The 14,387-nt window shown below is 45.0% G+C and overlaps 1 protein-coding gene across 1 annotated transcript; it reads right to left on the reverse strand.

The window, feature by feature from the left end:
• Nucleotides 1-551: 551 nt before the first annotated feature.
• On the reverse strand, nt 552-10,066 carry LOC139396810 (neuronal PAS domain protein 4 like). The gene is made up of 8 exons (XM_071143726.1): nt 9,903-10,066; nt 8,981-9,144; nt 6,336-6,493; nt 6,067-6,166; nt 5,555-5,956; nt 3,747-3,882; nt 1,787-3,546; nt 552-1,587 (listed from the first exon to the last, which is right to left on the reverse strand). Exons 1-8 carry the CDS (start codon nt 10,064-10,066, stop codon nt 1,559-1,561), a joined length of 2,913 nt encoding a protein of 970 aa, XP_070999827.1. The 3' UTR covers nt 552-1,558.
• Between the last annotated feature and the right edge of the window lie 4,321 nt (nt 10,067-14,387).

Raw genomic sequence — 14,387 nt, forward strand, 5'->3', positions numbered from 1 at the left:
CCTCTATCTGCCGTTTCCATTACATATGTCTCCTCTATCTGCCGTTTCCATTACATATGTCTCCTCTATCTGCCGTTTCCATTACATATGTCTCCTCTATCTGCCGTTTCCATTACATATGTCTCAATGTGGGTTTTTTTGCGACACTTTTTTGCGGAATAAAATAAATGGAAACCTGCCTCCTTATGGGCCAATGGAAACCTGCCTCCTAATGGGCCAATGGAAACATGTCTCCTGATGGGCCAATGGAAACCTGCCTCCTTATGGGCCAATGGAAACCTGCCTCCTTATGGGCCAATGGAAACCTGCCTCCTGATGGGCCAATGGAAACCTGCCTCCTGATGGGCCAATGGAAACCTGCCTTCTGATGGGCCAATGGAAACATGTCTCCTGATGGGCCAATGGAAACCTGCCTCCTGATGGGCCAATGGAAACCTGCCTCCTGATGGGCCCAGGCAAGCACATTCATACGGCTTTAATCAGCTTTAAAACACATCTCTGCCTGTTCTTCTAATTCATGAGATACAGCTAGTTATTGTGATCATATCTTGTCTTGTAGCTTTTTTATTTTGTCATAACTAAGATATCACAATCATATTTTATGCGTTTTAATAACTTGCATTTTAAAAATTAGAAAACCAATTGCAAAAATACTTTGCTTTTGTACAATTACATCCAACCAAGCATAATTTTATCAACACAACATATGTATTCAAGACAAATGTACTGAATAATGGTTACCAATGGTTACAAACAAAGAGTTTTCAGTAGCACAACTAGTAGACAAACACGGGAATGAAACAATATGTATAACAGTCAACTCTACCAATAAATACACACACTTACTAAACAGTAGTTTCAGGCTAGGAATGAATGTAGTGGCATTACTGAGGTAGTTACTTCATTATCTTTTTAACACCTATGGATGTTTCTCAAATGGCACCCTATATCTCCATAGGGCTCTGGTCAAAAGTAGTGCACTATACAGGGAATAGTGTGTCATTTGGGTCGCATTTTAGAATCTACTATTCTGCTTCAACCTCCTCTGGGAGGAGGTCTCCACGTCGCGTCCCACATGTGACATTATCTCAAAAAGCTCAAACACATCCAGAAAGTGCTCAGTAGTAAATCATCATCACGGTCCCTCGACATTCACAGAAACATCAATTCTACATATCTGATCGTCAGTTTTCTAGATGGTAACAGTGCAGTACAATGCTACCAGAATCAGGACAACATCATCATCAACACAGATGGTGAATTACAGCATTCAACAGGTATCAATATAGTTAACACAACAACAACATAGTAACAAGCTCCTCAGCAGTTTGGTCCACTGGATAACATTCACTTCCTCTCATCACAATTTAATTTACAAAAATAATAGATATTTGGGAAACATGCTCCCTTGAAAAGTACCAACTACTAAATATTGTAGAAGTCTTTAAATGGTATTTATTATTTTAAAAGTCTTCATTTTGGACTCTGGCTGGAAGACTTGGTAGTCATGACAATATGCCATACGAGGGCTAGTACTGTAAGTCTATTTAGACTCACATCAGTACATGGATTCTTCAACAAGTCCATCTGAAATAGAATGGTAACGTCATGTTAGTGTCATTTCAACAATCAACTCAAGGATTTACTCAAATAAGAGTCAGTCAGACAACACACAGGAATGACTCATCCCCCCCAACCACAACTACCATGTTAAAATAATTCCTGTCATTATTGGTATTAATACATGCATGTTATTATATAATGTGTATAATGTGTTATAAATCACCTTGATGCAGACTGTGGGGCAGGTTGAGTTGATGCAACTCAGAGGTCTGATTATGACAGCTTGTCCTCAGAGAGAAGGGATCCAGGTTAGGGTGAAATGGGTCCAGGGGGAGGGAGAAAGAGGGGGACGAGGGGTGTTGCAGGGGGAGGGAGAGAGAGAGGGATGAGGGGAGTTCCAGGGGGAGGGAGAGAGAGCGGGATGACTGCTCCATGGATAGAGGGTCCACTAGAGAAGACAGAGCCAGGGTGGAAGGGTCCTGAGGTTGGTAGCAGTGAGACAGACTCCCAGGTCCCTGAACCATGCTCAGATCCTTCAGGAGACTATCAAACACTCCCTCATCCAGGACCAGCTCTGGCTTGATGCGGAGGGGGACAGGGGAGTGGCCTGGGAGCTGTGCCCAGGGAAGGGGTTCTGAGCTGGGCTGACGTGGGGTCTGGATGGGGCTCAGGGTGTTGAACAGGTCGAAGCTGGAGGCCAGAGAGGAGATCTGCTGGGCTAGGATACTGATCTCTACCTTGTCTCTGTCACTGTAGAGGAAGGAGAGGTCGGAGGTCGGGGAGGGGTTAGGGGTCAGCAGGCCTCCAATAGGAGGAGCGACAGTTTGAGGTATATGGTGGCTCTGGTATGTCCTGGTGGCACCACCTTGTGGCTGAACCGAGAGGTTGTATGGACTGGTGGCATCACCTTGTGGCTGAACCGAGAGGCTGTATGGACTGGTGGCATCACCTTGTGGCTGAACCGAGAGGCTGTATGGACTGGTGGCACCACCTAGAGGCTGAACCGAGAGGCTGTATGGACTGGTGGCATCACCTTGTGGCTGAACCGAGAGGCTGTATGGACTGGTGGCATCACCTTGTGGCTGAACCGAGAGGCTGTATGGACTGGTGGCATCACCTTGTGGCTGAACCGAGAGGCTGTATGGACTGGTGGCATCACCTTGTGGCTGAACAGAGAGGCTGTATGGACTGGTGGCACCACCTTGTGGCTGAACCGAGAGGCTGTATGGACTGGTGGCATCACCTTGTGGCTGAACCGAGAGGCTGTATGGACTGGTGGCACCACCTTGTGGCTGAACCGAGAGGCTGTAGTCTTCAGTATGGATGGTGATGGGGCAGTCTGCTGAACTCTCTAACAGGTCTGATACAGATAGACAGTCAGGGACCAGCCGGGCATCAGCAGGGCATGCTGGGCAATCATGCTGGGGAGAAGAAGGGCAGGACTGAGGAGAGAATGCGTCAGTCTGGCTGAAGATACCCTGGTGGAAGGACTGCTCCGAGCCGGGCTGGAAGGACCTAGAGGGGGAGAGGAGGCAGGAAGGCCCAGTCCCTACCTCAGTCCCTCCCTCAGGGCAATGGTAGTAGGAGGTTAAGTTCTCTGTGTAGCCATACACATCCAACAGAGAGTCAGAGCTGGTGTCGTCCTGCTGTGCTGGAGAGAGGGAGGAGTTGTAGTGGGAGGAGGTGGGGCTGTAGGGAGGGGTGGAGAAGGCGGCGACAGGTGAGGCCTGGGAGGAGGAGCTACATGATGTCACGTAGAACACAGCATTAGACTCTGCTCTCTGTCTCCTACTGGTCTTAGACCTGTTCTCAGTCTCAGATATACTACTGCACTGGCTGAATTCTCTCTGTCTCTTTAGGTCCCTGGTGGGGCAACAGCTCTGGGTCAGCTGGGGGGTGGGAGAGGGGCAGTAGGGCTGAGGAGGAGAGGCTCTGAAAGCATCGCTGTGGATGTTTTTCCTCAGATACATGGCTTCTGTTTCACTGTGAAGGAAAGAATACAAGTTACTCCAGTCTCTCAGAGCAAAGTTACTCAATACAGGCAACTACAATTATTACTACACATCTCTTTTTATTATTTCATTTTTTTTGTTTAAAGACAAAACAATAATCAAACTGTACATACACAGACATATGCTGAAGACTGCAGTTAAAATCATGAAAGCATTCAGAGCATCTAGTACCTGATAATGTAGTTACAGCAGCTCAATTCCTGGTTCCCAGAATGCTTAGCGGCTCTAGTGTAGATCCAGGACCATGAGAGGTCGCTGTGTTGGAGCCTCAGAACCATCTCCACCTGCCTACCCTCGTCTGCCTGCACTGGGTGAGGAGAGGACAGAAAAGCATTACTATAATGTCCACTATATTTCTCTAGCATCTTACACTAAGGAGTTCATACATAACAACGTGAGATGCGTGAGATGCTTCCATTTGGGTTCGTCATTGTTATTTGTTAAAATATGTTAGAATATAGCATAACGGGTATAATGTAGTATTATGTAAACTCGTTCCTTTTTCAGAACCCTGTCTTTCAAAGATAATTTGTAAAAATCCAAATAACTTCACAGATCTTCATTGTAAAGGGTTTAAACACTGTTTCCCATGCTTGTTCAATGAACCGTGAACAATTATTGAACATGCACCTGTGGAACGCTCGTTAAGACACTAACAGCTTACAGACGGTAGGCAATTAAGGTCACAATTATGAAAACCTAGGACACTAAAGAGGCCTTTCTACTGACTCTGAAAAACACCAAGAGAAAGATGCCCAGGGTCCCTGCTCATCTGCTTGAACGTGCCTTAGGCATGGTGCAAGGGCAATAAATTGCAATGTCCGTACTGTGAAATGCCTAAGACAGTGCTACAGGGAGACAGGACGGACAGCTGATCATCCTCGCAGTGGCAGACCACGTGTAACAACACCTGCACAGGATCCATACATTCAAACATCACACCTGCGGGACAGGTACAGGATAGCAACAACAACTGCCCGAGTTACACCAGGAACGCACAATCCCTCCATCAGTGCTCAGTCTGTCCGCAATAGGCTCTGAGAGGCTGGACTGAGGGCTTGTAGGTTTGTTGTAGTAAGGCAGGTCCTCACCAGACATCACCAGCAACAACTTTGCCTATGGGCACAAACCCACCGTCGCTGAACCAGACAGGACTGGCATTAAGTGCTGATGAGTCACGGTTTTGTCTCACCAGGGGTGATGGTCGGATTCACGTTTATCGTCGAAGGATTGAGCGTTACACCGAGGCCTGTACTCTGGAGCGGGATAGATTTGAGGTGGAGTGTCTGTCATGTTCTGGGGCGGTGTTTCACAGCATCATCGGACTGAGCTTGTTGTCATTGCAGGCAATCTCAAAGCTGTGCGTTACAGGGAAGACATCCTCCTCCCTTATGTGGTACCCTTCCTGCAGACTCATCCTGACATGACCCTCCAGCATGACAATGCCACCAGCCATACTGCTCGTTCTGTCCGTGATGTCCTGCAAGACAGGAATGTCAGTGTTCTGCCATTCTGCCATGGCCAGCGAAAAGCCCGGATCTCAATCCCATTGAGCACGTCTGGGACCTGTTGGATCAGAGGGTGAGGGCGAGGGCCATTTCCCCAAGAAATGTCCAGGAACTTGCAGGTGCCTTGGTGGAAGAGTGGGGTAACATCTCACAGCAAGAACTGGCAAATTTGGTGCAGTCCTAGAGGAGGAGATGCACTGCAGTACTTAATGCAGCTGGTGGCCACACAAAATACTGACTGTTACTTTTGATTTTGACCCCCCCTTTGTTCAAGGACACATTATTCCATTTCTGTTAGTCACGTGTCTGTGGAACTTGTTCAGTTTATGTCTCAGTTGTTGAGTCTTGTTCTGTTCATACAAATATTTACATATGTTAAGTTAGCTGAAAATAAACGCAGTTGACAGTGAGAGGGCATTTCTTTTTTTGCTGAGTATAGTATCAAGGGTAGTTTTAATGTGTTCTACTTACTCAGACTCTTATGTGAGTAAGCACTCAAGGAGAGGTCTTCAGGGTGGAGGAGGCTGTACCACGATCGACCAATCAGCTCCTCCGATGAGTAGCCCAAGTAAAACACAACACTTTCGTCCAGGTGACTGAAGCTCATGTCTGGTCTATGGAGGCTGGTGAAGGAGGAGGAGCAGGAGGAGAAGATTCTGTTGCCCAGGTGGTTCACTGTGGGTGTGCAGAGAGCCAAGAACACCCTCTCCACAGGGAGGCCAGATCGGCCACGGTCTGGGGAGGATGTGGGCGTGGACTGGGGGGATTGTGGGATGGTCTGGTAGCGTCCTCGGACCATTATAGAACAGCAGTTACCGTACTCTAGTCTGAAGGCCTTGGAGGTGTGCATCCGACACACAAAACTCCTCTCTGCTGGGGAACAGAACAATAACATGAGATCAGTCCCGTCCTCCATTGGGTTTCATGAGCTCTTAAATCTGTTCATTTTATTTGATTTTCCTTTAGATAGTATAGTCTCTTACCAGTTGACGTTGTGTTGTCTGTCTCCAGGTTAGATCTAACTGTCTCCACGTCCTGACTCTCCACCAGGTCATAGAATGTGTCTCCCTGAAGAACATCAACCTATAAGAGAGAAGAAGAAAGGATCAACTTTAGTGACTAACACCCTGCCCTACACAGCATTCAGTAACACAGCAGATGTGATGTCACACAACCACAGAAAAACAATGTTCAATTTCCTATACAATTCCATATATTTTGGACGCCAGGTCTTCATCAGGTTGGTACTCACCATGGAGAGCCCCAGGTAATCAGAGACGTTCTCAGAGACGTAGACCAGCCTGCCCCGGGAGGAGAGGATCAGAATGAAACCATGCACGGCTGGGAGGAAGGTCTCGTACAGAGGATAGGAGGAGGAAGAGGAGAGACGACTCTGATCAGCTGATAATCCTGGAAGCGGAAGAAATACAACTCAGGATTAGTTTCATCACAACATCACAGAGAACTCAGTAGGTATGGATCCATCACAACATCACAGGTCTCAGTAGGTATGGATCCATCACAACATCACAGGTCTCAGTAGGTATGGATCCATCACAACATCACAGGTCTCAGTAGGTATGAATCCATCACAACATCACAGGTCTCAGTAGGTATGGATCCATCACAACATCACAGGTCTCAGTAGGTATGGATCCATCACGACATCACAGGTCTCAGTAGGTATGGATCCATCACAACATCACAGGTCTCAGTAGGTATGGATCCATCACAACATCACAGGTCTCAGTAGGTATGGATCCATCACAACATCACAGGTCTCAGTAGGTATGGATCCATCACAACATCACAGGTCTCAGTAGGTATGGATCCATCACGACATCACAGGTCTCAGTAGGTATGGATCCATCACAACATCACAGGTCTCAGTAGGTATGGATCCATCACAACATCACAGGTCTCAGTAGGTATGGATCCATCACAACATCACAGGTCTCAGTAGGTATGGATCCATCACAACATCAGGTCTCAGTAGGTATGGATCCATCACAACATCACAGGTCTCAGTAGGTATGGATCCATCACAACATCACAGGTCTCAGTAGGTATGGATCCATCACGACATCACATCCATCACAACATCACAGGTCTCAGTAGGTATGGATCCATCACAACATCACAGGTCTCAGTAGGTATGGATCCATCACAACATGGATCCATCACAACATCACAGGTCTCAGTAGGTATGGATCCATCACAACATCACAGGTCTCAGTAGGTATGGATCCATCACAACATCAGGTCTCAGTAGGTATGGATCCATCACAACATCACAGGTCTCAGTAGGTATGGATCCATCACAACATCACAGGTCTCACATCACAACATCACAGGTCTCAGTAGGTATGGATCCATCACAACATCACAGGTCTCAGTAGGTATGGATCCATCACAACATCACAGGTCTCAGTAGGTATGGATCCATCACAACATCACAGGTCTCAGTAGGTATGGATCCATCACAACATCACAGGTCTCAGTAGGTATGGATCCATCACAACATCACAGGTCTCAGTAGGTATGGATCCATCACAACATCACAGGTCTCAGTAGGTATGGATCCATCACAACATCACAGGTCAGTAGGTATGGATCAACATCACACGATCCATCACAACATCACAGGTCTCAGTAGGTATGGATCCATCACAACATCACAGGTCTCAGTAGGTATGGATCCATCACAACATCACAGGTCTCAGTAGGTATGGATCCATCACAACATCACAGGTCTCAGTAGGTATGGATCCATCACAACATCACAGGTCTCAGTAGGTATGGATCCATCACAAGACCTTGGAAGATATACTGGTAAAAATACATGTTTAAATTGACAGGACGTTCCAATCACCAGTTCTAAGACGCCTCAGCATCCATTCTTCAAGTTGAAAATGTCCGACAGTTCTAACTGGGTTTGGGTAGGTTACTTTTTAAATGTAGTTCCTTTACAGTTACTAGTTACCTGTCCAAAATTATAATCAGTAACTTTTGGATTACCCAAACCCAAATGTAATCTGACAACATTCAGTTACTTTTAGATGTATTTTCCCTTAATTAAGAGGCACTAGAAGAAGACAAAAATGTATGTTACCAATTGAACGACATCTATTGCAGGATAAATCAATGTTAAAGGTTACATAGCTGGCCATATATGGATGTTAAATTTTACTTCATGGGTTGGTTATGTCGGCTCCTTCTAATGCTTTCTACTACGTATAATAATACGATTAAATTATATCTTTACATTCATATATATCATTTATAAGTCCAAACATGGATGTACTAACTACAGATTGCCATCCACAACAACCACAATCCGTAAGGCACAAATAACTAAATGAAAGAGCAGCAGTGTGATTCACATCAATGCTGTTAATGATGATAATGTTATATGATGTACTGTTTTATCTGTAATGTAAGTGCCTTAATGTGTTGGACCCCAGGAAGAGTAGCTGCTGTCTTGGCAGGAACTAATGGGGATCCATAATAAACCCCAGGAAGAGTAGCTGCTGCCTTAGCAGGAACTAATTGGGATCCATAATAAACCCCAGGAATAGTAGATGCTGTCTTGACAGGAATTAATGGGGATCCATAATAAACCCCAGGAAGAGTAGCTGCTGCCTTGGCAGGAACTAATGGGGATCCATAATAAACCCCAGGAAGAGTAGCTGCTGCCTTGGCAGGAACTAATGGGGATCCATAATAAACCCCAGGAAGAGTAGCTGCTGCCTTGGCAACAGGAACTAATGGGGATCCATAATAAATACACATACAAATACATCCATTCTTAAAGATGGGAATGTCCTACTGGTTCCGTACTTTCAAGTGTTCTAGTGGTTACGTGCATGACAGTTCCTCTCCTGGTTTTGTACTCACCCTTATACAGAAAGCTCTTCCTGATGTATGCTGTGATAACCGCCATGCTGTGGAGGTATGACAGTCTGTCCTGGTCCTCCTGAGGGATGGGGAGCAGAGTTCTCATGTTCCTGATCTCAGAGTTGATCTGGTCCCTCCTGGCTTTAGACGCTCCCTTAGTAGACCTGCGTAGCAACACCATGTTCACAGGTCAGGATATGACGGCCCAGAGAGGGCAGAGGTAGAACTGAGCACAGGGTATCCTACTACGTCCAAACTCTTCCTAGTCTCTCTCAGTCTAGTGAAAAGCTGCTCTTTGTTACATGGCAAAAATAATCCAAAGTCAAAACTGAGAAAATGTGTTACTTTCCGGCTTCTCACTGTGCCTTACTGAAGGAAAGGCGGTGTACCCTAGCCACAGACTGGATGGGGATGGATAGCAGTTTGCTAAAGTGTGAGCTTCTGTGGTTCCTATGGAAACAACTGTTGCTGTATGTGGCTCTGTCTATCTGAGGTAGAGAAGAGAGATCTCTAGCTGCTCTGTGTGATCAGCCGGTTTTATCAGTAGAGAAGAGAGCTCTCTAGCCGGTTTTTGTTGGTAGAGCCAGAGGCAGCATCAGAGAGCGTGGGTGTCAGACAGAAAGCAGGAGGCTGGACTGCAAACGCTCCTCTTTCCCTAGCTAACACCAGCCACAACAAATTGGAATTCATAACTTATAAGTATTGCAAATTCGTAACATATTGTATGAATCGTAATTCATAACATAACACACAAATTGTAATTAGAAACATAGCAAACAAACTGGATGAATGACATCCACAAGTTAATATATACCAAGGTATGGTATGTACAGTAGTATGTTATTGCCACCCCTGAGTCCAGATTGTAGCGGTTTGACCACTAGAAGCCGCGCACGGATGGAGCCAGTCTGGCTGCACTAACCTGAATCTCTTGCAGAGTCCCAGGCGGCTTTCTGTCTCCCCGCTGAACAGATGAGAGGAGCAGCGCTCACTGCTCCATGGACTTTCACACGACTCACAACAAACCGTCATTCTGCCACTCGTTGTTTCAACACCTAAAAGTACAGATATGATCAAATCAGACATTTATCCATCTTCGTGGTAAATACAATCCACTTTGCAACGCAAACATAGAAAATAAATAAACTATTTCCAATTAACAGAAATGAACAAGGGAAAAATACAATTCCCATATTAATACATGAACTATTGGTTATCCATTTAAATACATATTAAAGAGAACATCGTTTGGAAACACAATGCACCGCTGGGAATAAAAAGTTGAGATGTGTTTAGCCTAAAAATTCCGATATTCTCCTTACTTTCAGACGGTCTATCTATTTGGTTGTGTCCAGCCTGCCTGCCCCTCTCCTTTATAGTCGTGCCGTCTTAACCCGACACCTTGTTTCAACTCTGCAGCAGAAAGAGAAGAAACCCGTGTAACGTTACGTGTTGTGACGTAGGACAAGTGGAGGTTCCTTGCGCGCTCTGTAAAAAATAACTGCAGCGTCGGACGGACCCCCGCCAGAGTGGAGCGGTGCGATAACAGATATACAAACAACTAAGAGCAAAAACAAAGACTATCTAACAATATCGGAAATTCCCATTTTATCAGACTGAAATCCAACACCTAGAACTGTAGAGAACTGGACTGTACATAATGGGCTATGCTACAGGGCTTCAAACATTCGTCTCGAACTGCTGCTAATAATGATCATAGGTCTGTCTACACACTGTGAAATCAAAAGAATCTCAACTTCCTGTCATTTAAAATGTGGTTACATGACTAAACTGTGAAAAAGTGGCCCACTGGGCACAGAATTCAATTATATTCTACTTTGCAATGTAATTTAATTTCAATGACAGGGATATAATGTTGATTCAACCAGTGTGCCCAGTGGGGGTTAAGGACAGGCAATCTTCTAATTCCATGTTATAGCCTAATAGTAGTTGTTCAGTAACATACCATGGATCTAATAAAAACATGTAATAGACCTAGTGGGAGAAACAGATCAGTAGGAGAATGGTAACCTATATCTCTCCATGGTTGGAGCATAACTAGGAATGATAATGTTGAGGATAACCTCATATAGATACTATGAATAGTAATGTTGACGATAACCTCTGTTATATAGATACTATGAATGATCATGTTGAGAATAACCTTCTATAGATACTATGAATGATAATGTTGAGAATAACCTCATATAGATACTATGAATAGTAATGTTGACGATAACCTCTGTTATATAGATGCTGTGAATGATCATGTTGAGAATAACCTTCCATAGATACTATGAATGTTAATGTTGACGATAACCTCTGTTATATAGATACTATGAATGATAATGTTGAGAATAACCTCTGTTGTAGATACTATGAATGTTAATGTTGAAGATAACCTCTGTTGTAGATACTATGAAATATAATGTTGAGAATAACCTCTTTTGTAGATACTATGAATGTTAATGTTGAAGATAACCTCTGTTGTAGATACTATGAATTATAATGTTGAGGATAACCTCTTTTGTAGATACTATTAATGATAATGTTAAGGTTATGACACACAATGGCTAAATACAATCTATGTCCGTGTCAGGGAGCAGGGACGCTGACTCAGCTCCAGTATGGTATGAGAGAGGGACAGTGATGAAGGTCTGAGAGAGGGACAGTGATGAAGGTCTGAGAGAGGGACAGTGATGAAGGTCTGAGATAGGGACAGTGATGAAAGTCTGAGAGAGGAACAGTGATGAAGGTCTGAGAAAGGGACAGTGATGAAGGTCAGAGAGGGACAGTGATGAAGGTCTGAGAGAGGAACAGTGATGAAGGTCAGAGAGGGACCGTGATGAAGGTCTGAGAGAAGGACTGTGATGAAAGTCTGAGAGAGGGACAGTGATGAAGGTCAGAGAGGGACAGTGATGAAGGTTTGAGAGCGGGACAGTGAAGGTCTGAGAGAGGGACAGTGATGAAGATCTGAGAGGGACAGTGATGAAGGTCAGAGAGGGACAGTGATGAAGGTCTGAGAGAGGGACAGTGATGAAGGTCAGATGGACAGTAATGAAGGTCAGAGAGGGACATTGATGAAGATTTGAGAGCGGGACGGTGATGAAGGTCTGAGAGAGGGACAGTGATGAATGTCAGAGAGGGACAGTGATGAAAGTTTGAGAGAGGGACAGTGATGAAGGTCAGAGAGGGACAGTGATGAAGGTCTGAGAGAGGGACAGTGATGACGGTCTGAGAGAGCGACAGTGATGAATGTTTGAGAGAGGGACAGTGATGAAGGTTTGAGAGAGGGACAGTGATGAAGGTCAGAGAGGGACAGTGATGACGGTCTGAGAGAGCGACAGTGATGAAGGTTTGAGAGAGGGACAGTGATTAAGGTTTGAGAGAGGGACAGGGATGAAGGTCAGAGAGGGACAGTGATGAAGGTTTGAGAGAGGGACAGTGATGAAGGTCAGAGGGACAGTGATGAAGGTCAGAGAGGGACAGTGATGAAGTTTTGAGAGCGGGACAGTGATGAAGGTCTGAGAGAGGGACAGTGATGACGGTCTGAAAGATGGACAGTCATGACGGTTTGAGAGAGCGACAGTGATGAAGGTTTGAGAGAGGGACAGTGATGAAGGTCTGAGAAAGGGACAGTGATGAAGGTCTGAGAGAGGGACAGTGATGTAGGTTTGAGAGAGGGACAGTGATGAAAATCAGAGAGGGACAGGGATGAAGGTCTGAGAGAGGGACAGTGATGAATGTCAGAGAGGGACAGTGATGAAGGTCTGAGAGAGGGACAGTGATCAACGTCTGAGAGAGTGACAGTGATGAAGGTCTGAGAGAGGGACAGTGATGAAGGTCATAGAGGGACAGTGATCAAGGTCTGAGAGAGGGACAGTGATGACGGTCTGAGAGAGGGACAGTCATGACGGTTTGAGAGAGCGACAGTGATGAAGGTTTGAGAGAGGGACAGTGATGAAGGTCTGAGAAAGGGACAGTGATGAAGCTCAGAGAGGGACAGTGATTAAGGTCTGAGAGAGGGACAGTGATGAAGGTTTAAGAGAGGGACAGTGATGAAAATCAGAGAGGGACAGTGATGAAGGTCAGAGAGAGGGACAGTGATCAACGTCTGAGAGAGTGACAGTGATGAAGGTCTGAGAGAGGGACAGTGATGAATGTTTGAGAGAGGGACAGTGATGAAGGTTTGAGAGAGGGACAGTGATGAAGGTCTGAGAGAGGGACAGTGATGAAGGTCAGAGAGGAACAGTGATGAAGGTCTGAGAGAGGGACAGTGATGACGGTCTGAGAGAGGGACAGTGATGAAGGTCTGAGAGGGACAGTGATGATGAGATAGAGAGAGAAGCAGGTAACACAGAGAGAGAGAGAGGGTAGCAGGTAGCCTAGAGAGAGAGAATGAATCAGTGAGCGAATTCTTAATATTGAGAGAGGCCGTCGTAGCCTGTCTTCTCTTGAGAGCCAGGACCTTAGATTGAGTGGCTTCGGGACAAGTCTATGAATGTCATTGAGAGGCCCATCCAGAGCCCGGGCTTGAACCCGATCGAACACCTCTGGAGAGACCTGAAAATAGCTGTGCAACGACCCTCCCCATCCAACCTGACAATGCTTGATAGGATCTGCAGATCCCCAAATACAGGTGTGTCAAGCTTGTAGCGTCATACCCAAGAAAACTTGAGGCTGAGTAAAGGGTCTGAATACAAAATATGAACAAAGGGAACTGTATATATCTGTTTCTTTATTTTCAAACTTCAAATACACATAATTACAACCCTGTACATATGTTTCCCATGCCAATAAATCACTTTGAACTGAATTGAGAGAGAGGCAGGTAGTCTATTGAGAGAGAGAAAGACTTCCTAACCTCCTGCCAAATGTATGACCATATTAGAGACACATATTTACCTCAGATAACACAGACCCACAAAGAATTCGAAAACAAATCCAATCTTGCTAAACTCCCATATCTACTGGGTGAAATACCACAGCCACAAGAAAAGGACAACCAGTGAAGAACAAACACCATTGTAAATACAACCAATATCTTTGTATATTTATTCTCCATTTTGAACTTTAACTATTTGCGCATAATATGACATTTGTAATGTCTTGGTTGTTTTGGAACTTTTGTCAATGTAATGTTAACTGTTTATTTCACTTTTGTTTATTAGTTATTATCACTTGCTTTGGCAACGTAAAGATATGATTCCCATGCCAATAAAGAACCTTAGATGGAATGAGAGAGAGAGAGAAATTATGAGAGAGCAAAAAGATCACTATTTGACACACTGGAAAGAATCAACCAAAAAACAGAGCAAACTAGTAAGCTATTTGGCCCTAAACAGAGAGTACACAGTGGCAGAATACCTGACCACTGTGACTGACCCAAACTTAAGGAAAGTTTTGA

This window comes from Oncorhynchus clarkii, unplaced genomic scaffold, assembly GCF_045791955.1.
Source record: "Oncorhynchus clarkii lewisi isolate Uvic-CL-2024 unplaced genomic scaffold, UVic_Ocla_1.0 unplaced_contig_4189_pilon_pilon, whole genome shotgun sequence".
Lineage (NCBI taxonomy): Eukaryota > Metazoa > Chordata > Actinopteri > Salmoniformes > Salmonidae > Oncorhynchus > Oncorhynchus clarkii.